Raw genomic sequence first — 25,639 nt, forward strand, 5'->3', positions numbered from 1 at the left:
AAACAAGCTGGTCTAATATGTAACTGTATATGGTATATCACCCCAGCAGTAAACAAGCTGTTCTAATATGTAACTGTATATGGTATATCACCCCAGCAGTAAACAAGCTGTTCTAATATGTAACTATATATGGTATATCACCACAGCAGTGAACAAGCTGGTCTATTTTGTAACTGTATATGTGTATTGCCCCAGCAGTAAACAAGCTGGTCTAATATGTAGCTGTATGTGGTATATCACCCCAGCAGTAAACAAGCTGGTCTAATATGTAACTGTAGGTGTGTATCACCACAGCAGTAAACAAGCTGGTCTGTATGTGGTATATATTTTGTAACTGTGTACATGTGTCTATTTTGTAACTGTATGTGTGTATTGCCCCAGTAGTAAACAAGCTGGTCTATTTTGTAACTGTATATGTGTATCGCCCCAGTAGTAAACAAGCTGGTCTATTTTGTAACTGTATATGTGTATCGCCCCAGCAGTAAACAAGCTGGTCTAATATGTAACTGTATGTGTGTATTGCCCCAGCAGTAAACAAGCTGGTCTATTATGTAACTGTATATGTGTATCAGCCCAGCAGTAAACAAGCTGGTCCATTTTGTAAGTGTACATGTGTATCGCCCATGTAGTAAACAAGCTGGTCTATTTTGTAACTGTATGTGTGTAATGCCCCAGTAGTAAACAAGCTGGTCTATTTTGTAAATGTATATGTGTATCGCCCAAGTAGTAAACAAGCTGGTCTATGATGTAAATGTATATGTGTATCACTCCAGGAGATATTGTCTAATACTGATTATATCTACACATCTCAAGCAAACAATGGAAAAGTAAAAGTTTCAAAAAGCAGAAAAACAATATGCATTCTAGAAAGAAATTAAAATTCTTTAAATTAGCACCCATAATTCTTAAAACCTATCATGAACAATGTGTTGTTTAAACAGGGATTTGAAGGAAGCAGTATGACACTTCTCCAAGGCAGTTCAGAAAAGTTTCATCATTCACTTCTAATCAATCAAAATATACCTTAAACAAGAGCCCCTACATTTGATCCATATCACTCACTAGAGAGCCAAGGTAATTCAGTGTAATCAAGATAGAAATGTAGTCCAGCAAACCATAGGACAAATACCATGACATTTGGCTTAACGGTTCTGAAGAAGACATACAAAAAGTTGATGGAAAAATAAATTGACATAGGATAAAGCACCATTGTATGATTTGATACTACAAATGTTCTTCATACCAAATGACCTAAAATGGGTATGACCTGAATTATGAACAGTATTCATATTTTACAACATTACAGTCATAACATGCCATTTTTTTTAATCAACCATAACTTTTCTCAGTTAAATATTGCACTCTTGTTTGGTTTTTAAGGAAAGACGATAATGCATTTCTCCCTGATGAAAGGTGACCTCAATGATGGTGTGCAATCACTGTGTGGTGATGAGGCGGACAATGGTGTCTATTATTTTACTGCCCTTTGGACAAGTCAGAAGGTCCATGTGAGGATTCTGTATCTTATCAGACAGAAGTTGGTCCAGCTCTAACCTCAACTCCTTCACAAGCTCAGCAACCTAATCCAAATGGAAAAGTGTTTTACTGTTTACCCACAATGCAATGTTAAACACACCATATCTCTGTCATTTCCTGTAACTGAAAGACCAACAATCCCAAAAAGGTAGCTGGTATTTCATAAGTGATCTATTTTCCATTATTTCTACAACTGAGGAATGAAGACAATATATTATAAGTAAGTAAATAGTCTGGCCAAATATAATCTTCTGTCTTCTGTCCTTGATCAATGGGAAAACATCTTTATTAACAGACACATCTTACACCAATAAAATAGACTCAACAAAATTAATTTTGTGTAGCTTTTGGGACTTAATGACTGTTCCAAGACTGGAGTGATACTAACTAAAAGATTTCTGTAACTTATAAGGATTCGGCAGCCATTTTTACTGACCTGATGTGTGTTTGCCATAAATCGTATCCATCCATCGTCAACAGATAGAATAAAATTGCCTTTCTCCAGGTCTACATTAATACTACCACCTCCGAACAACAGCAAGGGATAAATGCTGACCATAGTACAGTCTCGAATATAGATCTGCAACAGGGCATTAGAAAACTTTTACACATTTTGTGAAGACATGTTAACAATCACTTCAGACACATGACTTTATATTACAGGTGACTTATAGGAACAAATGACTCAATATTACTGGTGACCTTTAGGACAAGTGACTGTATATTACTGGTGACCTTTAGGACAAGTGACTGTATATTAATGGTGACCTTTAGGACAAGTGACTTTGTATAACTGGTTACCCTTAGGACAAGTGACTGTATATTACTAGTGACAATTAGGACAAGTGACTTTATATTACTAGTGACAATTAGGACAAGTGACTTTATATTACTGGTGACCTTTAGGACAAGTGACTTTGTATTACTGGTGACCTTTAGGACAAGTGAATTTGTATTACTGGTGACCTTTAGAACAAGTGACTTTATATTACTGATGACCTGTAGGACAAGTGACTGTTTACAACTGGGGACCCTTAGGACAAATGACTTTATATTACTGGTGACCCTTAGGACAAGTGACTTTATATAACTGGGGACTCTTAGGACAAATGACTGTTTACAACTGTGGACCCTGACTGTATATTACTGATGACCCATAGGACAAGTGACTGTATATTACTGATGACCTGTAGGACAAGTGACTGTTTACAACTGGGGACCCTTAGGACAAGTGACTGTATATTACTAGTGACAATTAGGACAAGTGACTTTATATTACTGGTGACCTTTAGGACAAGTGACTTTGTATTACTGGTGACCTTTAGGACAAGTGAATTTGTATTACTGGTGACCTTTAGAACAAGTGACTTTATATTACTGATGACCTGTAGGACAAGTGACTGTTTACAACCTTAGCACATGTACAGATGACTGTACTTTACTGGTGATCTTGAAGACTGAGAACTGTTTCTTACTCGAGACCCTGAAGACAGATGACTTTATATTGTTGGTGGACCCTAAAATACGTATACGTATCTTGTTGGTGAACCTTAAGACAGGTGACTTTATATTGTTGGTGACCCTTAAGAAAGGTTACTATATCATTACTGACCCTTAAGACAGGTGACTTCATATTACCTGCAGTGAGTGACTGATGTTTAACACAGGTCTTTAAGAAGGTTATCTGCCCTGACTACTTACACGACTAGTCTTGACTTTCTCATGGTAAACAAGGTAAGGACTCTCATAGTGGTTCACTTGGAAGTTCACAGATGATGGATGGATGTGGATCTTAAACATAAAGTTTTGATAAAAGAAATTACTCAATGACATCTTCATGTTACAGTAGAACATCATATTACTTATTTCATGTTAACGTCCACTTATTTTTGTTTATATATGGTTACCACTGTCCGATAGGAAGCATACCAATGATCAATTCACCAACATTAGATCAGCTTTGGTTAATATGAAAATTAAACCTCATAATTATACTTGTATAGAGATGTTATTTGACACCAGGAACTAACAAACATTTAATATTAAACATTAAGAACATAATTACTTTTTACAAGTATACATAGATTAAAATGAAAGTACAAATCTTGTCCTGAAATTAATGTGATTCAACAGTATGATGATTCATAACCATACTCACATAACCATCTCCCTTTGTTTTAAATCGTAATTCATCCGCTCTTGGAAGCTTCGGAATAGCACCTGAATTAGAAAATTTACATTCAGAAGGAGAAAAACATCTGGACTCTAACCACAAAATTTGTTACCTTTAAAATAGGAGACACATTTAAATAAAGAAATTTGACAAAGGAAAATATTTTTTTGAAATTCTAATTCATTAATGAATTCATAATATCGAGACTTTCTCTTTCCCTCAACACTACGCTCAGTGAAGATGATAATACTTACCCATACTGCTCATGCTGAACTTTGCCTCGGGAGTCAGGACCTGTACAACATTAGGATACAGTGCACCTACTAGTATGGCTGCAACAATCTTCCAGTTAGAGGAGTTGATATTTGCCTGAAAGACAAACTTAATACTTTAAGAAAGAATGCACTGTTCAAAATCATCATATACTTTTTGAGACAATGCAATAAATATAACATTGACTTCATATCACTAATTGTTTCAATAGCAGCTTTCCTTATAATGGTAGACAGTTGCATAAAATCACAGTAAATCCGTGATGCTGTGCACCCATTCAGAGCCCCCCTGACCTGGATGTTCCATGTCTTTTTGACTGATTCCACAACTTACCTCAGGTTCAATTATACCACTCTGACTGATCCCCTCAACCTACCTCTGAACCTGTGATGTCATGTACCCCGTCGGAGCCCCTCTGACCTGCACGTTCCACGTCTCTCTGACTGATCCCCTCCTTCACAAAACCAATGTCTGATAGTAACTCCACAAACTGCTGTTTCATACTCGCCAGCATCTACAAGACAAGTGAGGTTCTTAAGCAAAGTTTTCCAGTAATAAGCATCAAATAACAAAGTCTGTACAAGTTTGACATAGCTCTTCTGAACCTTCCTGTCTAACATTCATCAATGGGATACTGGCAATTCTTTCTTTGTCCAGTCAATTCTTACCATACCCATATACACGAAAGATTTGATGAATGCTGACAATATTCAAAGGGAATTTGCAAATTGAATGGTAAATTCTGTGTGTGAAGATAAGAAAGGAATAAACTAATATTAACTTTTATATTTCAAAAAACTTAATTATCTATAAAATTATGTCATATATCATAAATCTGTGACATATAACTTGTACATAACACTTAAATATCCAGTGGGTGTATATCTTTTAACACAGATTTTGATGACCATAATATCAGTATTTAAACCTAGAACTGTCATTTGGACCATGGTGGCACATTTGGGTTATCTTCCAGTATCAAGTATTTAGTACAGGATATTCAGATACATGTTGGTAAAATATCCCATTCATCCCTACACCTATTGCCAAAATTTACATCTGTTGATCAGAATAATTTCTTCAAGAAAACAAGATTAAATATTATAAGTTATTACGCACCTCAAGTGACCTCTGAGACAGGAAGTTATCATGACAATAGCTATATCCAGCATACTGACTTCTTTTTCTGGCATCAATCCATCCCTGATAATAAGAGCAAAAATAGCTTTTGTTGGCATCTCATTTGATTTATGATAAGTAAATTACACAAAATTTGTAATTGCATATATATGTTACTTTTCAAGAACTGATCCAAAAACAACGAGCCAAATAAAGAACAATGTTTTATTAGAGACCTAACAGTGTGAACCAAGACCTGTTTATCATCCTACCTGGTAGGCTTTCACCATGGTCAGGTGATCAGAATTCCCAGTGGCAAATTCCACCTTTTTCTTTGTAGCCTCATCTTTCTTATCAAATGGGGTTACCTAAAAAGGAATCAGGTTTGGAAATGAGTTTAAAGGGAAATATTTCCAGAATTACAACAGTAATATCCACTGGTTCAATCAAAGTTATCACTATACTTTCTACAACACATTAAAGTAATTTTTCTTTTATGGAATATCATTACTAAGATATTTTTTATTTGTACCCAAATTCATTTAAGAGATTAACTTATCTTCTATTCCATGCAAGTTATGAAATGCACTAAATTTGAATTTTTGTATCCAATTTGATTAAAATGTTCAGTTTGTGAATAATGTAGAATATGGTAAAATGATTCATCATGATATAGTCATATCTATTCAACTCACAAAAGGAGACTTGAAGCTGAGTGAAGCTGCTATTGTCAGAGCAGGGTCTAGGCAGCGGAAAATAGCTCCAAACAGCATCAGTTTACCGACCCTGGAAAGACACAAAACAAGTTCATGTGAACATTTGAAACAGTCAAACAAGAGATCAAAAGACCTTCGCCCCAATCATCTTGTGATCATTATTTACACTTGTCTTTCCTTACTTTAACCTCTTCATTGCTGTTACTGTGTCTATAGGTTAATGAATCAAACATCATTTCACAAGAGAAACTTCTCTATATGATATTTAAGAAAAATCAATCTTCAGGTATTAAAATGTAAGATGGCTGCATGTATGTGTGTATACAATGTCTACCATTTTTTGTTTAGTATCAAAATTTAACAAACACAAGAAGAAACCAAAGGGAATTGTCCAATATGAGAAAGATCCATCAAGTATTACTCAAGAAAAGGCTGTCACAGATTTGACAACTAAGCTTGCAATTTTCTGGGCATTCCTTTTTCCCAAAAATGTCACTCAATTTCTCCAGTGCAACGAGAAGCCAAGAGGAATCTTTATATGAAAGTGCTTGATCGGTAGTATGCAATTTGATATGACGTTAATGTGAAAAATTAAGTCATTGTGGTCAATTTCAGTAAGTGCACATTTATATTACCTGACATTCACCAGAATATTTACCTGACATCCACAAAGATATTAATATGACAATTACCAAGATATTAACGTGACATCTACAAAGATATCTACCTCACTTTCAGGATATTTACCTGACTTCCACAAAGATATTAATGTGACAACTACCAAGATATTAACGTGACATCCACAAAGATATCTACCTCACTTTCAGGATATTTACCTGACATCCACAAAGATATCTACCTCACTTTCAGGATATTTACCTGACATCCACAAAGATATCTACCTCACTTTCAGGATATTTACCTGACATCCACAAAGATATCTACCTCACTTTCAGGATATTTACCTGACATCTACAAAGATATCTACCTCACTTTCAGGATATTTACCTGACATCCACAAAGATATCTACCTCACTTTCAGGATATTTACCTGACATCTACAAAGATATTAACGTGACAACTACCAAGATATTAATGTGACATCTATAAAGATATCTACCTCACTTTCAGGATATTTACCTGACATCTACAAAGATATCTACTTCACTTTTAGGATATTTACCTGACATCTACAAAGATATCTACGTGACATCCACAAAGATATCTACCTGACATCCACAAAGATATCTACATCACTTTTAGGATATTTACCTGACATCTACTGGGAGAGAGCCCAGATGATATCCCAGTGGTGTCAATTCCTGTATAATGTATAAAAAAACAGCATGACTTCAACCTTAAGATTAACAGGAAGAAAACGCAAAACAGTACAATTTGTTATATTATAGTTAACCAGTTGTTGTATTATTGTAAATTGAAAAATCATTAATATGTGTACATTTTCTAACAGATTAAAATAATACGACCAGAAAAAAAACTGTTTTGAACATTGCAAATTCAACGGTTTGTTTATTTACCGCTCAAACTGTTTATAATGTGACAACTGAATGAAAGCAGTCCTGATAACACCCCCGCCCTCCATCCAACAGTTCATTAAAGCCAAATATACAGTTATTTTTAACTTTACGTAAATTTTACCAGCAGTAAATATCAGGTAATTCAGTTTGATATCTGATTGGGGCAGAGTGATTTAATTATTTACTTATATTTATATATTTTTTATTTCTTATAATGGTTGGTTGGTCATGATACCAGGAGGACAGAAGACACAAGAGTTGACATTGTTGTAATAGGTAAACATATACAGTACACAAAGCAAGTAACTGACTTACATCCTGTTCATCCAGTGCTCCTAGATCTTGAAGACGTCTGATAGCAGCTAAAATGGACTCTTTCTCTGGAGGCTCTGGTAACTGTTCCAGTACTTCCTGTATATATTTACAAACATTTATCTGACATCTTTAAGAAAGGAATAAAATCAATGAGGAACATCAGTTTCTTAACACACTTGTCTCACTTTCTTCTGATAAAAATACCATATGGACATCAAGACCATTTGTCAGAAATCATTATATGAGTACAATATCAAGCCCTACTCCATGAAATCTAGCTTAACTACTCCAGATGTTTAGAATGTGACAATTGTTTGAGAGCAGTCCTGATGACACACCCCCACTCCCTCCAACAGCTCATTAGTACCAAAAAATATTCAGATCTAGTCCCTAAACCCTAAAATTCTATCAGAGATGCAGCAACAAATGTCAACTTTGAAGTTCTGAAGTTTAGGTTCCAAACTTTAGAAATGGGCTGCTTATAGATATTAAACTGATTTCATTTTTACATTACATTTACCACTGTAATCGATTCCCTAATATTCAAGTCATATTACAAAACTTCTACAGATCCTACGACCTACCTGAGCATGTAATCTGTTAAAAATGTCCAACATTTTTATCCTTAGAACAATCTGTTCAAGTGGAGCTCGCTGTATTTCTGTACAGAAGAGAAAGACAAAAAAATACTTACTGGCTTTTTTATTATACTGTGAGAGTTGAGAAACAATGCTTGGTTTATTTATGTCAATATTGTACATTGTACCTGGTATACCTAGCTAAGTTGATTTTTATCAATATTTTACACCGTATCTGGTATATCAATATTTTATTCAGTACCGGTCTAGGGTAATATTTACTTATATTTTATAATCTACTAAGTACATCTGTATTTATTTTTTACACTGTACCTTGTAAACATGTATCTATATTTTACACTTTATCTGGCTAGACTGATATATATTTTTTGAACTGTGGCATATATACCTTTATTTTACACAGTACTTCATTAAATTAACATATATATCTATTTTATAAACTGTACCTGGCTAGGTTTATATATATATATGTTTTATACTGTATCTGGCTAGTAGGTTAATGTAAATCTATATTTTACCCTGTATCTGATAAATCTGTATTTTACACTGTACATAGTATACCTGTATTTTGTAGCTTGTCAGGTTAATATATATCTGTACTTTACACTGTACCTGGTATGGGTTGTTCCTTCATGTGGTATTGATACCTATGACTGGTAAACAGATGGAAACAAACACCATTAGTGACACGCCCAGCACGTCCCTTCCTCTGCTGGGCATTAGCACGCGACACCGTCACTGTCTCCAAACTCTCCATACCTTTAGAAGCATCGTACCTGTATAAGTCAAATATCACTTTCAAACCTTACTTAATACACCTGCCAAGATAACCTGATGATTTGCAACTGCCAAAAATTGAAACCTTTCTTAGACATGTACACCATTTAAAACATTAGCGGATCAGGAACTTTAAAAAATGACAGAATTTACCGTTTTTCCTTCATCATGCCAGCATCGATGACATACACAATGTCATCTATAGTGATGGATGTTTCAGCAATATTTGTTGCTATGACTATCTTTGTTACTCCCTCTGGTGGTTTTCTGTAAAATTTAATTCAAACATAAGATCTCTCTAGCTTATGCAAACACAGTGCAGGTAGGTGTTTTCAGAAATATCATAAAATACTGGACCAGGTATAAAGTTGTATACATAAGATATATAGATAGGTAAATCTGTGGTTTGGGAACACATGTTCAAATACTTGAGAGTACTGTGTAGCACCTCATTAACAGATTAACAAGACATTGCAAAAGGATCTTAGTGCCCAACATTGTTTGATCTTTATTTGTTCCTTAAAATTTGTTTCTTTTCACTTCTATTCTCTTCTCTCCTCTGTCAGCCATTTTCTTTTTTTTCCACTCCCTAAATCAAACGGGCACACCTAGGGACCAAGAAGAACCTACATGTTATCACTCCTCACAAAATAGTGACAACAAACTTTCATTGTTGAAATCCAAGATGTCCAACTTTGTCTTCATGATCAGTCTTAAAATCAAACAGGCATAAAAAGGGACCAAGGGAGACTTAAATATATAGAAGTTGAGAGCAATCCATGCAGTACTTCTCAAGAAATAGTGATAACAAACTTCCTTTGTCAAAATCAAAGATGGCCACCTATTGGCCATTTCATTTTTCTGATCAGTCCAAAATTAAATGGGCACTACTAGAGACAAAATGAAACCTAACAATGCAATTCGAGGAAGATCCATCCAGTACTTCTCAAGAAATAGCAATCACAAACTTTATTAGGCAAAATCAAAGATGTCTGCATATCAGCCATTTTGTTTTTCTGATTAGTCCTTAATCAAAAGGGCACAACCAGAGACCAAGAGGAACCACTGAGAAAGATCCACCCAGTACTTTTCAAGAAATAATGATGACAAACTTTCTTTTATAAAATCAAAGGGGGCCGACTGTCAGCAATTTTGATTTTCTGATCATTCTAAAAATCACACAGGTATAGCTAGGGATAAACGGGAACCTACAGGTGAAATTCATGAGGAACCCATCCACTAATTCTTAAGAAATAACAATGTCAAAAATTGTTTTGAATGGATGGAGGGTGATTTAAACAGCCCACCATCTGATTATGGTGGACTAAAAATGATCTGCATCTCTATAGTATTCAATCCACGCAAAAGTCTGAGTTCTGCGTTCTTCATTCTTCAGATGTTTAAACGTAGTCAAATACTCCAGAAAAGTTTTAACTCATTCTATGAGTGAGTTTTTTCTCTTTTCTCTACATTCTAAAATAGCATCACAAGTGTCCAGACCAGAAACAGAGGAAACAGACAGCATTATGTAGAGTGACAGAACAGTTAAAAACTTACAAGAATACAGCATGTTGATCTTCACTGGACAAAGTGGAATGCAGCGGTATTATCTTGTAACTGTTTGAAAATAATTAACAAAATAACATAAAGGAAAAATGATGTATTATCTTTTTACCGATATCTAAAACAACTAATTGCTGATCTGTGCTCAGGATTGCAGAATTTCAATGGATCAAAGTTAGTAAGATTTCTCATCTTAATAGCTGCTATACTGAATATATGAATATTCAAATTTAATTTTAGGATTAGGGGAACTTTTTAGGAAAATCATAAACATTTGACCTTGTTATGTTTAAGATTTAATACTCTAAATTGATGAATATCTAAGTCTGAACGACAACAAAAAAAAATGCCATTCACACAGCACCAGAATACTGAGTCATTTGACTCAAAGATCCTGAACATTAATCAGCATTAAAACAGTCAAAATAGAATACAGCGTATTGTTACAGAATCAATCTTATGGAAACAAACTTCTGTTGTTTAGTAATCATAATTGAACAACTTATACATGAAGTTGTTCTTTTCAAAATGTATTTGACCAGCTTGTTGATTCTAAATTTGTTGTACAATTCTAAAATCAATAATATTCAGCACTGGTAAACCTAACTTTATACTATACTGTACTATATTGTCAAAAAGTGGTCTCTATCATAGGTACAATGTGAGCATTTCCAATGATTGGCTAGATCATGTAAGTTTTGTAATCATTTTTGTTAATTGAAACAGTTGGATTATTGGCTGGTTTTGCACTTTTCCTTACATTTGTATGTAAACTGAAGCATGATTATCTTTCTTATGTGACATATGACTTTTAACCAAAAGGAAGATGTAGTGGAACTGAAATACTTTACCTCTTTTTGTTTCGATTACCAAATGTTGAATTTGATTGGAGCATCTCATAAAGAGTTTGAATTTCTGCAAAGCCTGGAAGGAAGACTAGGACAGCCCCATTTGGAAACTGAAACAAATATTGTCGACAATCAGCAATACATTGACAGAATGACTGTGGACTGTGTGTAGACATTTTTGTAAGATGGAATAACAAACTGTATATTTTTCTACAAATTCTGAGAAATACATGCCAGTGTAAAATAAGGCTACCTCCCTTAGACTCCATGTACAATATATTTTGCACTCCAGAATCAGAGAATTGCTATTTAAGAGAAGAATGATTTCTAATCATGACATGTTTATTCTTTTTATTTCTGAGATTTTAGCACTCAATCTATGAACCATCCAGGAAAATGTGAAAATGTAAAAAGCAAAGTTTCAAAACATACTAGATATAACACTTAACATCTAAAACAATCTTTCAAAGAAAAATTGAACAAGGAAAAATTGTGAATTAATCGATTTCAGATCACAGATTTCCCCCGCCGCTTTGTGCCTTGTAATTTCAAGGTAAGCAAAATGCTCCAGAATTCTGGTCCTACCCCTTCCTTCTCCTCGACAATCCACTCTAACAAGGTGACAATGAGGTCGTAGTTGATCTTGTTCATGTCCATCAGAGCCATACATCTGCATGTTGACTTATGATAATCTGAAAACATTAAGTACTAAATATATCTTGTTATAGAATAAACAACCAAAGATGAAAATATTGAAATCATCCATAAATTTACACCTTTACATAACCACTTCTTACCAGAATATCTCATAAATAGCTGCTTCACTGTTAGATTTTCATCCTTGGCTTTTTCCTTTGGTGGCTGTGACGCCTCTGTCCTGTCATCCTCATACTGGTTTGGGTCAATGAATCCACCCCTTCCTGGCACAGCATTGCTGTGCTTGAGTGGGCGAGCATAGGGTGAGGATTCTTCCATAACAAACCTGCAATGTATGATATTGTTAGATTTTTGACTAATGAATTTTATCTTTTTGTGGACTTGTGTTACTAACTTTGAGGTACCATGTACCAGATTTATCAGACAATAAGCTTATGTCTGGTTTTATGTCTTCCTCCCCACTGTATATTGCTGTTAAAAGTACAAATATCAAGAAATACTTTCACATCATTCCCCTGTAATAATCCTTTCATCCTTATTTGAATCAGATATTGGGTGTTGACATGGTGGACATGGATCTTATTACTAAAAATACAGTAAAATTGCTGAAAATACACCATGGTGGACATCTACATAACTGGAAATCATGTTTTTTTCCAAGGTTTAATTCTAACTATTTTAGTAGTTAGACTACATAGTGAATATTGAACTGGTGAATTTCAATTGAGAAAGATTAATTATCAGTACTTTTAAGATTATTTTTTTCACTGACAAATTTATTACATGGTTAAGATTAGATATGCTGCTCTGACACCATTATCTGACATCAACATTTCCCTTTTCAAACTAACCACCTCTTTTAGGTGAACTTAGCTAATCAGAATTTCCTTTTGCACTGACCTTGTGAACTCCACAGCATCCTCAAGGAAATACTGATCAACAGGAAATGTTCTCCCTGGAAATACAGACATTACAGGATAACAGAAAATCCTTTTCCATATAACTTCTGTTCTATCTCAATTAATAGAGTCCAAATTAAAATATGATTTCTTTGAATGAACTTATATAAGATTTTGGCCATTATCTTAAATTTCACAGTAGGGAAAATTGTCCTGAAATGATGAAAAAAGAAAGATTTGAGTTGGATTTGAGATCGGAAGTTTTTTCATATTTTCTATATTTAGAAATATATCTGGAGATTATGTTGGTGAAGATATATTTAATTATCTTTTTTTTTAACCTTTAAGACGTCTTTATCAATAAAACATAATTATCATATCTCAGCGCCCGCATAAACTAAAAACTCTCCACTGTAAATGGTTACCGGGGATATCTATGATGGAGCAGCCACCGAAGTAGTCAGAGAACAACTGGGCATTGAGCGTGGCACTCATCAGGATCACCTTCAAGTCTTTACGTTTTGGCAGCATGTCCTTTAGGTACATCATCAAGAAGTCACTGTCATCACACAACATCATTTATCATTAAGATTTGAAATAAATCTGTGAGGGCCAAGGAATATTTCATTTTATAGATATGAAAAGTAATGAAATAATTCCCTCTTAAGTCTGTGGTGATCAAGTACAAGTACAGACCAGAATTTAGAAATATTATAACTTTATTTTGAGTATCATAGTCATGAAATATTCTTCAATTTTATACAATTGATAACAAGCTTTTTTAAAGGAATATCAACTTGGACATATGAATAAATACAGAGAAAGTTACGATCACCCTACCCTGCATTATGTCTATTAATGTTTGAATCTTTATGATCCTTCCCAAAATATCCATTGAACTCTTCAAGTTAGACAGCTGTCTGTATGTAATGGGAATATATAACCAATAAAAAAATAATTGAGGCATAAGTAACAGTACTACTGAACACCTACCTCTCCCCTGACTGTTCATTGACTTTGTCTATAACATACAGTACTACTGAACACCTACCTCTCCCCTGACTGTTCATTGACTTTGTCTATAACATACAGTACTACTGAACACCTACCTCTCCTCTGTCTGTTCATTGACCTTGTCTATAACATACAGTACTACTGAACACCTACCTCTCCCCTGACCGTTCATTGACCTTGTCTATAACATACAGTACTACTGAACACCTACCTCTCCCCTGACCGTTCATTGACCTTGTCTATAACATACAGTACTACTGAACACCTACCTCTCCCCTGACTGTTCATTGACTTTGTCTATAACATACAGTACTACTTAACACCTACCTCTCCTCTGACTGTTCATTGACCTTGTCTATAACATACAGTACTACTGAACACCTACCTCTCCTCTGTCTGTTCATTGATCTTGTCTATAACATACAGTACTACTGAACACCTACCTCTCCTCTGTCTGTTCATTGATCTTGTCTATAACATACAGTACTACTGAACACCTACCTCTCCCCTGACTGTTCATTGACCTTGTCTATAACATACAGTACTACTGAACACCTACCTCTCCCCTGACTGTTCATTGACCTTGTCTATAACATACAGTACTACTGAACACCTACCTCTCCTCTGATCGTTCATTGACTTTGTCTATAACATACAATACTACTGAACACCTACCTCTCCTCTGTCTGTTCATTGACTTTGTCTATAACATACAGTACTACTGAACACCTACCTCTCCCCTGACCGTTCATTGACTTTGTCTATAACATACAGTACTACTGAACACCTACCTCTCCCCTGACTGTTCATTGACCTTGTCTATAACATACAGTACTACTGAACACCTACCTCTCCCCTGACTGTTCATTGACCTTGTCTATAACATACAGTACTACTGAACACCTACATCTCCTCTGTCTGTTCATTGATCTTGTCTATAACATACAGTACTACTGAACACCTACCTCTCCTCTGTATGTTCATTGACCTTGTCTATAACATACAGTACTACTGAACACCTACATCTCCTCTGATCGTTCATTGATCTTGTCTATAACATACAGTACTACTGAACACCTACCTCTCCCCTGACCGTTCATTGACCTTGTCTATAACATACAGTACTACTGAACACCTACCTCTCCTCAGATCGTTCATTGATCTTGTCTATAACATACAGTACTACTGAACACCTACCTCTCCCCTGACCGTTCATTGACCTTGTCTATAACATACAGTACTACTGAACACCTACCTCTCCCCTGACCGTTCATTGATCTTGTCTATAACATACAGTACTACTGAACACCTACCTCTCCCCTGACTGTTCATTGACCTTGTCTATAACATACAGTACTACTGAACACTTACATCTCCTCTGTCTGTTCATTGATCTTGTCTATAACATACAGTACTACTGAACACCTACCTCTCCTCTGTATGTTCATTGACCTTGTCTATAACATACAGTACTACTGAACACCTACCTCTCCTCAGATCGTTCATGGACCTCGTCTATAATGATATGTGTTATACCCTCGAGTGTAGAATCTCCCTCCAGCGTCCGCAACACAATCCCCGTAGTACAGAACAACAGCCGTGTCAGAGATGACTGTACACAATAATTGTTATGGAGGATTACAAGTGAGTGAACATTTAATTAGGCCATTTTTAATATCTTGTGGTAATTTTAAGAAAAGGGATTAAGACTTACCCCCATGATCAAGAAGATAAGTTTTATAAATCCCTCAATTTTTCATAGCTGTATGATTTTACAAATGCAAAAAAAAGAGGGTTATCATACCATTGATTGAAAAATAATGGGAATGAGGTTTGACAAAAAATGCAGCACCTTAGACCAAATTGAAGAAGACAATGAAATTTTACACCTACCTGTACACTGACAATAAAAATCTCCTATAATTGTAAGCAAGTACAAGAGGCCCATGGGCCTTAATGATCATCTGAGTTCTAACATCATCATAGTTGTGTTTGATATTTGTGACCCGATTTTAAGTACATGCAATTAAACAAAATTGCTGACAAATTGTATTTGAGCCCTGCGACTCAGAATCTAGAGGGTTCACTGGAGCATTTGTTATTCTACAGTATCTGAGCCTGGAGAAGATTTCTGAAATAAAATCAAATTTGTCCCTTTTTGTCTTGCCCTCCAGGCCTCAGGGTGAACAACAGGTAAGGTACAAAAATGGACGACGATAGATCAGAAAAGGTCACTGACCTAAAAATGACTTCTTTTTGAATGTCCCTCATTAACCTTACTAATTAAATGTCTCACATTAAACGTACAAGTAATCTCCATACAATATTCCTTTTTCATTAGCCCCTTTACTACATACAATCTGTCAAAGTCAACTTCTTCATGGTATTTAATGTTAAATTTTTAATCTAACAGCTAGCTGTTCATAACAGTAAAATTTCACTTCACGCTGAACAGGATGGCCTGAATAGGAGAAATACTAACTAGGGGTAAAAATACAGAAAATATATAACAAGCATCCTTAATGACAAACTGCTAAAGCAGTTAACTTCACTGCTCTTTTGGTCAGCAGATGATCAAAAGAGTAGTATTGTCAACATATCAAATGCTCTATTGTTATCATCCTGTACTTTCTACTTACCTGAACTTTCTCCAGTCTGATCTGGTAACCAACAGTCCGACCAAGTTTCTCTGCTCTTTCTTCAGCCACACGCTCAGCCACAGCCATGGCCGAGATACGGCGTGGTTGGGTACACAGGATTGAACACATTTTCAAGTCTTTAGACTCCAGATATGAATCTAAGATAAACTGCGGGACTTGTGTCGTCTTACCACACCTAAAGATAACAATAAGTGTTTTTATATATATATAAACCATATTTATAAACAATAATTCAATATTTGTTTTCTAATAAGATTGGTCCCATGTATGAGCAGTTAGATAATTTGAAGAAGCTGTCATAGGTTTCTAATCATTACCTTTTTTTACAGGTTAACACAATATCTGATATGAAAATCCAATAATAAACAAAACACATTAATTGTTATATCTAAGTATATCATTATGGTATGATTTATATCCCAAACTAGCTAAAATTTTACTAATATAGTGAGATACGACATGCTGGTTACAGTTTGCTCATTTAATCTATCATCTTCAAAAGTACTGTTATAAATATACCAGTCTTGAGATCAATGTGAATGATCTGACGATCATTTTTGAGTGGTCAATATCAGTCATACCACTGACCTCAAAGACCTAGTGACTCAATATCATTGGTCAATATTTTACCCATTCATACCACCAACCAATAACACCTGGTAACTCTAGACCAGAGGTCAATATCTTACCTAGTCATACCTCTAAACACCAACACCTTGTGACACTAGACGTGATGTCAACATTTTATCTAGTCATACCTCTAAACACCAACACCTTGTGACACTAGACGTGATGTCAACATTTTATCTAGTCATACCACTAAACACCAACACCTGGTAACTCTAGACCAGAGGTCAATATCTTACCTAGTCATACCTCTAAACACCAACACCTTGTGACACTAGACGTGATGTCAACATTTTATCTAGTCATACCACTTAACACCAACATCTTGTGACACTAGACGTGATGTCAATATCTTATCTAGTCATACCACTAAACACCAACACCTTGTGACACTAGACGTGATGTCAACATTTTATCTAGTCATACCACTTAACACCAACATCTTGTGACACTAGACGTGATGTCAATATCTTATCTAGTCATACCACTAAACACCAACACCTTGTGACACTAGACGTGATGTCAACATTTTATCTAGTCATACCACTTAGCACCAACATCTTGTGACACTAGACGTGATGTCAATATCTTATCTAGTCATACCACTAAACACCAACATCTTGTGACACTAGACGTGATGTCAATATTTCATCTAGTCATACCACTAAACACCAACATCTTGTGACACTAGACGTGATGTCAATATCTTATCTAGTCATACCACTAAACACCAACATCTTGTGACACTAGACGAGATGTCAATATCTTATCTAGTCATACCACTAAACACCAACACCTTGTGACACTAGAGAAGGTAACATTTCATCTAGTCATACCGCTGACCACCAACATCTTGTGACACTAGACGTGATGTCAATATCTTATCTAGTCATACCACTAAACACCAACACCTTGTGACACTAGAGAAGGTAACATTTTATCTAGTCAAACCGCTGACCACCAACATCTTGTGACACTAGATCAGAGGTCAATATTTTACCTTATCATACCAAGGACAAACAACTGGTAATTCTAGATTTGAGGTCAGTATCTTACCCAGTCATACTACTGACCAACAACATTTGTTAGCTCTAGATCATACCACTGACCACCAACACCTAGTGGCCCTAGATCAGAGGTCAATATCTGACCTAGTCATACCAATGTACCACTGGAAAACAATCCCTGGTAACTCTAAATCAGTTTTCAATATAATACCCATTTCTCACTACTGACAAACAACACCTAATGACCCTAGATCAGACGTCACTATCTTACACACTCATACCACTGACCACCAACACATGGTGACCCTAGATCAGACGTCACTATCTTACACACTCATACCACTGACCACCAACACATGGTGACACTAGATCAGACGTCACTATCTTACACACTCATACCACTGACCACCAACACATGGTGACCAGAGATCAGACGTTAATATTTTACCAGGTCATACCACTGACCACCAACACATGGTGACCCGAGATCAGAGGTTAATATTTTACCAGGTCATACCACTGTCCACCAACACATGGCGACCCGAGATCAGAGGTTAATATTTTACCAGGTCATACCACTGACCACCAGCACCAAGTGACTCTAGATCAGACATCCAAATCTTACCCAGTCATACCACTGACAACCAACACCTGGTGGCTCTCTAGAGCAGCTAGAATTTCATCTTGCATGCTCCAAGCTGGTAGATTTTGTCTCTGGTTCATCATATTCTGCAGAGCTTTGGAATTCTAAAATAAGTGTAAACATCATTTTCACTATTATCTCTTATAATACATGTGCATGAATTCAACATTTATAATGTACGAGTACCTATAAATCCAATGCAGAAATGCACATAATCAGAGTATCTTAACATCAAAATTTCACTTAGAAAAATACTCAATTTTTTTCTAATTCACTTTAGACTTATGTTTACTTTTTTATAGCTATTTTTTTATAGTATATGTATTGATATTGTCAGATTAATTGGCTCCTTTAACAGAAAGTAAAAACATATCTTTATTACAGTATCACTATTACATAAAATTATTTCATTATAAAACAATTTACTTCAAACTGATTCAGATTGAAGTTTTTGACATTTTAAGTTACCGGATACAAATGATACACAATAGATTTGACATTCTCTCACCTTTTTCCTTTGGTATTCATCTTTCAACTTTCTGTTCTGTTTCAGTGTCTCACCCATGTTCATTTGTTTCATGATATTACTATCTTTTGTATTGAATCGCTTTTTTTCCATCTTAATTTCTTCTTCGTCTAACTGGTTTTCACGTTCTGCCATTCTAATCATTGTAGCTGTCTCTGATTTATAGTCTTCCTCCGAGGATGTCTGTCTTTTGAAAGGAAACATAACTGCAGATTGTTCCTCCTCCAGTTTTTGTTTCCGTCGCCAGGACTGGTTACACTCAGGCTGACTGTACTCTAGTGGCGGTTTATTATACAAATGTACAACAGTTGTTTCATCGTCCAGAACACTGACTAAAGAAAACACAGCAGGTGCATGCATTTCCGCACAGTCGATAGCTTCTTTTCGCAGGCGCTCTGTGATAAGCAGACACACATGAGGAGGAAAATTTGGCAGAGTGGAGGAAAATCCAACAATAGGTGCCTCTACAGGGTACAGATTATCTTCAGGAAATCTAAATTCTAATTCAAAATCTGGCTTATTTTTCATAAGCTCTTCGTTTGGTATAAAAATCTTTTGAACAACTTTTGGAATTTCATGAGAATAATGACATTTCTTTCCAAATCGACAAAATCCTTTCAAATAGAATCTACAAACTTCAACATTTTTATCTTTTTTCTCCTGAACTGTCTCTTCCTCCTCTGGTTTTGGAGATTTTATCAAGTCTTTAAGAGAAGGAAGATCTAGACATAGTGACCAGACTTTATTGGGAATCTTTTCAGTAAAATTGTCTTCATATATTGATTTCAAGGCCATTATTTCTTCATTTCTTTGTTCTTCGATATCTTCCCATGTCAGACCAAGTTCTGCTAGGATTTTTTTGGGGTCCTTTTTATCCTCATCTAAGAAATTCTCATCAGAACTATTGTCATTTCCATTGTCATCAACTTCTGTCTCTAAGTTTATGTTGATGTCAAAACATTTACAGAATAAGTATTCAAATGCTGTTCCTATGTCACCATCATGTAACTGTAGAGCTTCGACGCATCGTTTCTTCTCATACCCATATCTGTAATCAAACACAATGTACTCAAAGCATACCCATCAATTAGGCCGTATAATCATTCATCTTCAAAGTACCATTACTACCGTAAACATCCTGCAATAAGCCCAGGGGCTCCCACACTTGTCATCTTATTGAAATTCGGAGGACTTGCAAAAACAGGATGAAATTGGATTAGTTTATGATTCTATATAACTGCAATATACATAGGTGGACTTATTACATATTACCAGGCATAAATAAAGTAAGGTATAAAATGATAATGCAAATGACACTCAACTGAATAATAATTTTAACCATGAAGTGAAAATTTTTAAAACTGCATCATACACCTGGTATGTGTCATGTGTCCTTTTAGGACTTACCAGTGATGTTAGTGGCCTAAACACATAAATCCAGACCCAGGTAGATTAAAATCGAAACCTATCTAAAGGAGTACAGATGATGGTGTGCACTTATTCAGCTGTTAAATGAATCTGGTTTATTTTTTATATTGGCATCTCCCTATAAAATTTACAAAGCATGATTATAGCTATCCAATAACAGTAAAACAGTAGTAATCACTATCAAATCATATTGTTTGTATACAGTCCATTATTAAGTATACCTGCAGCTCTGGTAGCTTTTTATGATACCTTCCTGAGATATTTGTCTATCATATCTGAGCATATTTAAAGTAGTGTAAAAAGTTTGAGTATGAAATTGGTCTTTATAAATGAAACTTACAGATATTTGTGATGATGAGACCCTGAGTTAACAACTACGACAACACAGTTTTATCTATACACCAAAAATAACTACATCATGCAAGTGCATAATTATTGTTATCAGTGCTTTCATATTGATTAAACTTTGGGAAGATACTAATTGAACACTGAGTTTGCTCATATTTATAAACAGCTATAACTCCAAAAATCATGAGTAGGCATCAAAGTTTTTCAAACACTTATGCAGTGATTATTGTAAGATATTCTCATGCAAGTCCAGACTTGAGTGGTCGGGTCTATGTGGCGCAGTGATAATGCACTCAACTTTCATCTATCCGTCCGGGGTTTCATTCCCAGAACGGATGTGAAAAGGTATGAAGTCACCTGCCTGACCATCTGGGTTTACCGTAGATACTCTGGTTTCCACCCACAGTAAGACCCCTGTTCATTTCCATCAAGGCCAACAAGAGTAATTTAATACAAGTTAATAGTTAGTTTCGCAATTGCTGTAAAATAAATAAAGTCCATCCTGTCTTTGAAGAGTACCATTACTAAGAGATATAGTAGGTTTTGAAAACTTATGCCAGTCCCATAAGAAAAGCAAGATTTAAATACTTTAGTCCCAAAAATCATTCTCAAGATAAATCCTATCTACCTGTGAAGTCAGAAGTTGATTTGAAAATCTTGTATTTATGGACAAACATTTATAAACAGGAAATTGCTTTTCATATCAGGTTTACCTCATCAGTTTGTTAATGGCGATGTGACTAATGCATTCAGCATCCATTTTACTGCCCTTCTTTTTGCCGTAGTAGACCTGGACATCTTCTATCTGTAAAGGATCTTTGGTCATCCAGTATTGGTCCTCAGTTCTCATATCTAACTCATCATACTCCTCCTCACTGTAAGGTAATTAGGCTTAACATTGGCTAAACTGCATTTATCAAGTAACATCATATGTAAATCCTGATATTTCATAACCAGTTGACAAAAAATAGTTTTATAAAATTAGATACATTTCATGCAAAATATGTTCACCTTACCAAAATTACATAATTGCATATTGTATATGTGTAAAATATTCATTCATGGGAAAAATAAATTTAATGATGATACCTAAAAAACAGATATATGTGTTGTCACCACAAAACTATAGACAGATTTTATATTAGAAATATTTATTTGAGAAAGAGACTTAGTGAGAATGATTCTAAACAGGTGATAGATTTTACAGTCATACGTAATACTTTCCAATAGTGTACATCAAGCTCATTACCTCATAATGTCAGGTTCTTCTCCATGGAGATCTTTGAACATGTCTCGTACCATATCCTGGTTTTCCTCACTCATATACAGTGTTTGTAGTTTAACACGGACATCCTGTCTCCTGAAATTTTTAATATAATCAATAATATATACATTTCTGGTTTGACCTTACCAACAAAATTGATGTTACACTTTGGTAAACATGAAGTCTGGCAACATTTCCACCAAAACTGAATAAGCTATTTTGCTATTCCATCTGTTGTCAGGCTGATTAATCAGTTTGTATAACATCCAATGAATGATGATTATTACTTTTTAAAGTAACATAAATAAAAACAAAACTGTTAAAATGCAAATTCTTTTTCTATTTTGTTGTTACTGGTCTGTAAACTGCATTTCTTTTTGGTATTTCAACATGCGTCATTTAAAACAGCATACATACCAGTATGCAACAAAAAAGAAAAATCTTTTCTTAAAAGCCAGCTGTAATTCCACTAAGATTACTATTACTTAATATACCTTAAGCAAAGAAGAGTAGACAATGGTTAGAATATACCAACTATTAACAAGCAAGGACAGACATCAATTGCAACAAGTTTTGGTACATTGCTAATTGATTTATTGGTTTGTCGACTGGTTTCGCCCGAACTATGTGGGCTTCGTCAGAACTATTGACAAGGCGCCACTGCCATATTCTTAGTGTCAAGCTTTGTGGAATTTCATTTCCAAGCATATAGTTGGTAATCAAAATAACCATCATACTTACAACTAAAATTTTTGAATAGTTATGAAAAATATGAACTCTAAAGTTCTACAATGTGATTACGTGGTGCATTTTGCACAAAAATATTTCAATTCATGTATGTTTAAACTTGAAAAAATGGAAGTCGTAAAGAGCACAAAATGAAAGTTTAAATTTCGTGACATTTTTACCTCAATATTTCACTATTTTTACTTTAAAATCTAATTTAAGGGAGCTAATGAACTTCCTGTAAATAAAGAAAACGTTTTATAATATTCTTTCTATTGATCATGAGTCTGGGATTATGTTGGTGATTATTTTTCATAAAAAAAGGACCAATGTCACCTTTTAAAGCTGGTAATATAAAAGATTAATAGAAACAAGACAATTTAGTGAACTACAGCTTCCTACTGAAACAGCCTTGCCAAGTTGAATCCATATTCCAAGTATTAAGTTCCAGTGACAAGTAGTATCAAAGGTAGAGCTCCGACAAACTTTGTCTTTGATATAGCTTAAAGGTCAAAATGTAGGTCACAGTGACTTACTTTTGACACATGACACATTGCCTTTCCAATGTGAACCCATAACCCAAGTATGAAGGTTCAGTGAAAAGTAGGGTAGGAGATGGAACTCCACCAAACACTTTCTTTGATCTAGGTCAAAAGGCAAATGTGGGTCGACACAATTATTTACTTTTGATACACAACACACTGCCTCCTCAAGTTGAACCCATATCCCAAATGATCAATCAATGCCTACACCGAGCAGGGTATATGAATTACCTTTATGACTGCATAAGTAACATACACAACAATTATAACATACAAATGGCATACAACAGGATTGGCTGAAAATATTACAAAGTTATCCCCCTTTTTGCCCATGTTATATTTTCTTGAAATTAACCCTTTTTACTTCAAGTGTCTATTGTTAATATCATTTATCATTAAAATATCTTGACCAATTTAATATCCTTTCAAGCTTTCATGTGAAAAATAAACATACTAGAAGTCTTAAATAGATACCACAAATAAATTTAACAAACTGAAACATTGCATTGGCAGTTTGAAATGCATGTTTCTGAAAACTTAACTATTGAGACACAAGTAAATCTTATTTCCTGTTCACCTGACATATAAGGCTGGAAACCTTAGTGATTGTAAATGAGAAATGTGTTGTCTCTTATGTTAAGTGGAACTAGTGAGAGGGACCCGAAACATGAACCTTTCACATAAGGGGTACTCCATTCGTTTATTGTATCGCCTGCATAGAATAAAATCTGATTATTTAAATTTACTGATAAAATAATGAAAATATTTACTGGAGCCATGAAACAGACAGTTCAAGATGATATATATCTAAAAGGAATGGGTAGATGTGTCGTTACATTTATTGTTTATCTTGTAACTTGTGTTACTAAAACAGCATCAGAGAACACTAGATTGTCATCTGGGTGTAAGGAATCAATTATGGCCTGTATTTCAATATGGGTGTTTCAACTGGCAGGTAACATTGGTGTAACAAGTGTAGAAGATTATGATTATACAACAGGTGTGAAAGTTCAAAGCTGGATGTAATGATGAGCCTGGTCATTATGCTTTGCATACATGTACATATGCTTATGGGATATTAGTAACAAGTTATTTCTGATGAATGCTTGCTCATTTTTGCAGATGTTGTAACTGACCAGAAACCAATGTCTGCCAGCTAATCAATCAATAGATATGACATAAACTAGCATTTGACTTCACACTTCACATTAAATAGTCTCTGTCACTAAGCTGATGGAGCATACTTCTATGGCTCAGCATGTAGAACCGTTGATTATTACCACAATGACTCAAACTTGATTCCCTGAAGAGCATTCGGCAAGAATGTGACTATCCCTCTTCTTTCAAATATTCATTGTACATGTATATTCAAGTGTTTTTCGTCTTGGTCAAATCATATGCCATTTCAGGCTATTCACATTTCATGTTTGCGTAATATTAATTTGTATATATCAAAATGCTACTTATAAATGAACGGAGCGACCCAATTAAAGAAATACTGTAACCTTGGTCGGTCAGAACTCCTGTGTGAGTCACTCCATTGACCCCTCTCACTCTGGCCTCGACCTCTGTCACTATAATGGCCTCGCCCTCTGTCACTATGACCTCGACCTCTGTCGCTTCCCCGAGCCCCTCTTGAACTACCACCTCGTCCACGGCCTCTTGTAGATGGTTTTCCTGTCGGCACCATACTACCAGGTCCTTCCAACACAATATCATCGTAGTCGTAAACGTCACTTTCATTTGCCTTCCTGCCGCTACTGCCACCACCACCTCTACCTCTGGAGCGATTAAATTTACCACCACATCTATTCGGCTTGCCACCTCTTCTACTCATTTTG

At 35.2% G+C, this 25,639-nt stretch overlaps 1 protein-coding gene across 1 annotated transcript; it reads right to left on the reverse strand.

Annotated features, from left to right (window-relative positions):
- Positions 1-352: 352 nt before the first annotated feature.
- LOC132562798 (putative ATP-dependent RNA helicase DHX57) lies at positions 353-25,635 on the reverse strand. The gene is made up of 27 exons (XM_060227568.1): positions 25,304-25,635; positions 22,516-22,626; positions 21,980-22,141; positions 19,473-20,538; positions 18,947-19,068; positions 16,667-16,862; positions 15,515-15,639; positions 13,439-13,572; positions 13,015-13,069; positions 12,255-12,439; positions 12,043-12,149; positions 11,461-11,567; positions 10,604-10,663; positions 9,200-9,313; positions 8,882-9,045; positions 8,255-8,331; positions 7,671-7,766; positions 7,090-7,139; positions 5,797-5,887; positions 5,374-5,469; positions 5,102-5,185; positions 4,359-4,496; positions 3,964-4,078; positions 3,695-3,756; positions 3,238-3,327; positions 1,973-2,116; positions 353-1,580 (listed from the first exon to the last, which is right to left on the reverse strand). Exons 1-27 carry the CDS (start codon positions 25,633-25,635, stop codon positions 1,437-1,439), a joined length of 4,227 nt encoding a protein of 1,408 aa, XP_060083551.1. The 3' UTR covers positions 353-1,436.
- Positions 25,636-25,639: the final 4 nt, after the last annotated feature.

Source organism: Ylistrum balloti, unplaced genomic scaffold (assembly GCF_031769215.1).
Source record: "Ylistrum balloti isolate Yb309-2 unplaced genomic scaffold, AGI_CSIRO_Ybal_v1 Utg371514, whole genome shotgun sequence".
Classification (NCBI taxonomy): domain Eukaryota; kingdom Metazoa; phylum Mollusca; class Bivalvia; order Pectinida; family Pectinidae; genus Ylistrum; species Ylistrum balloti.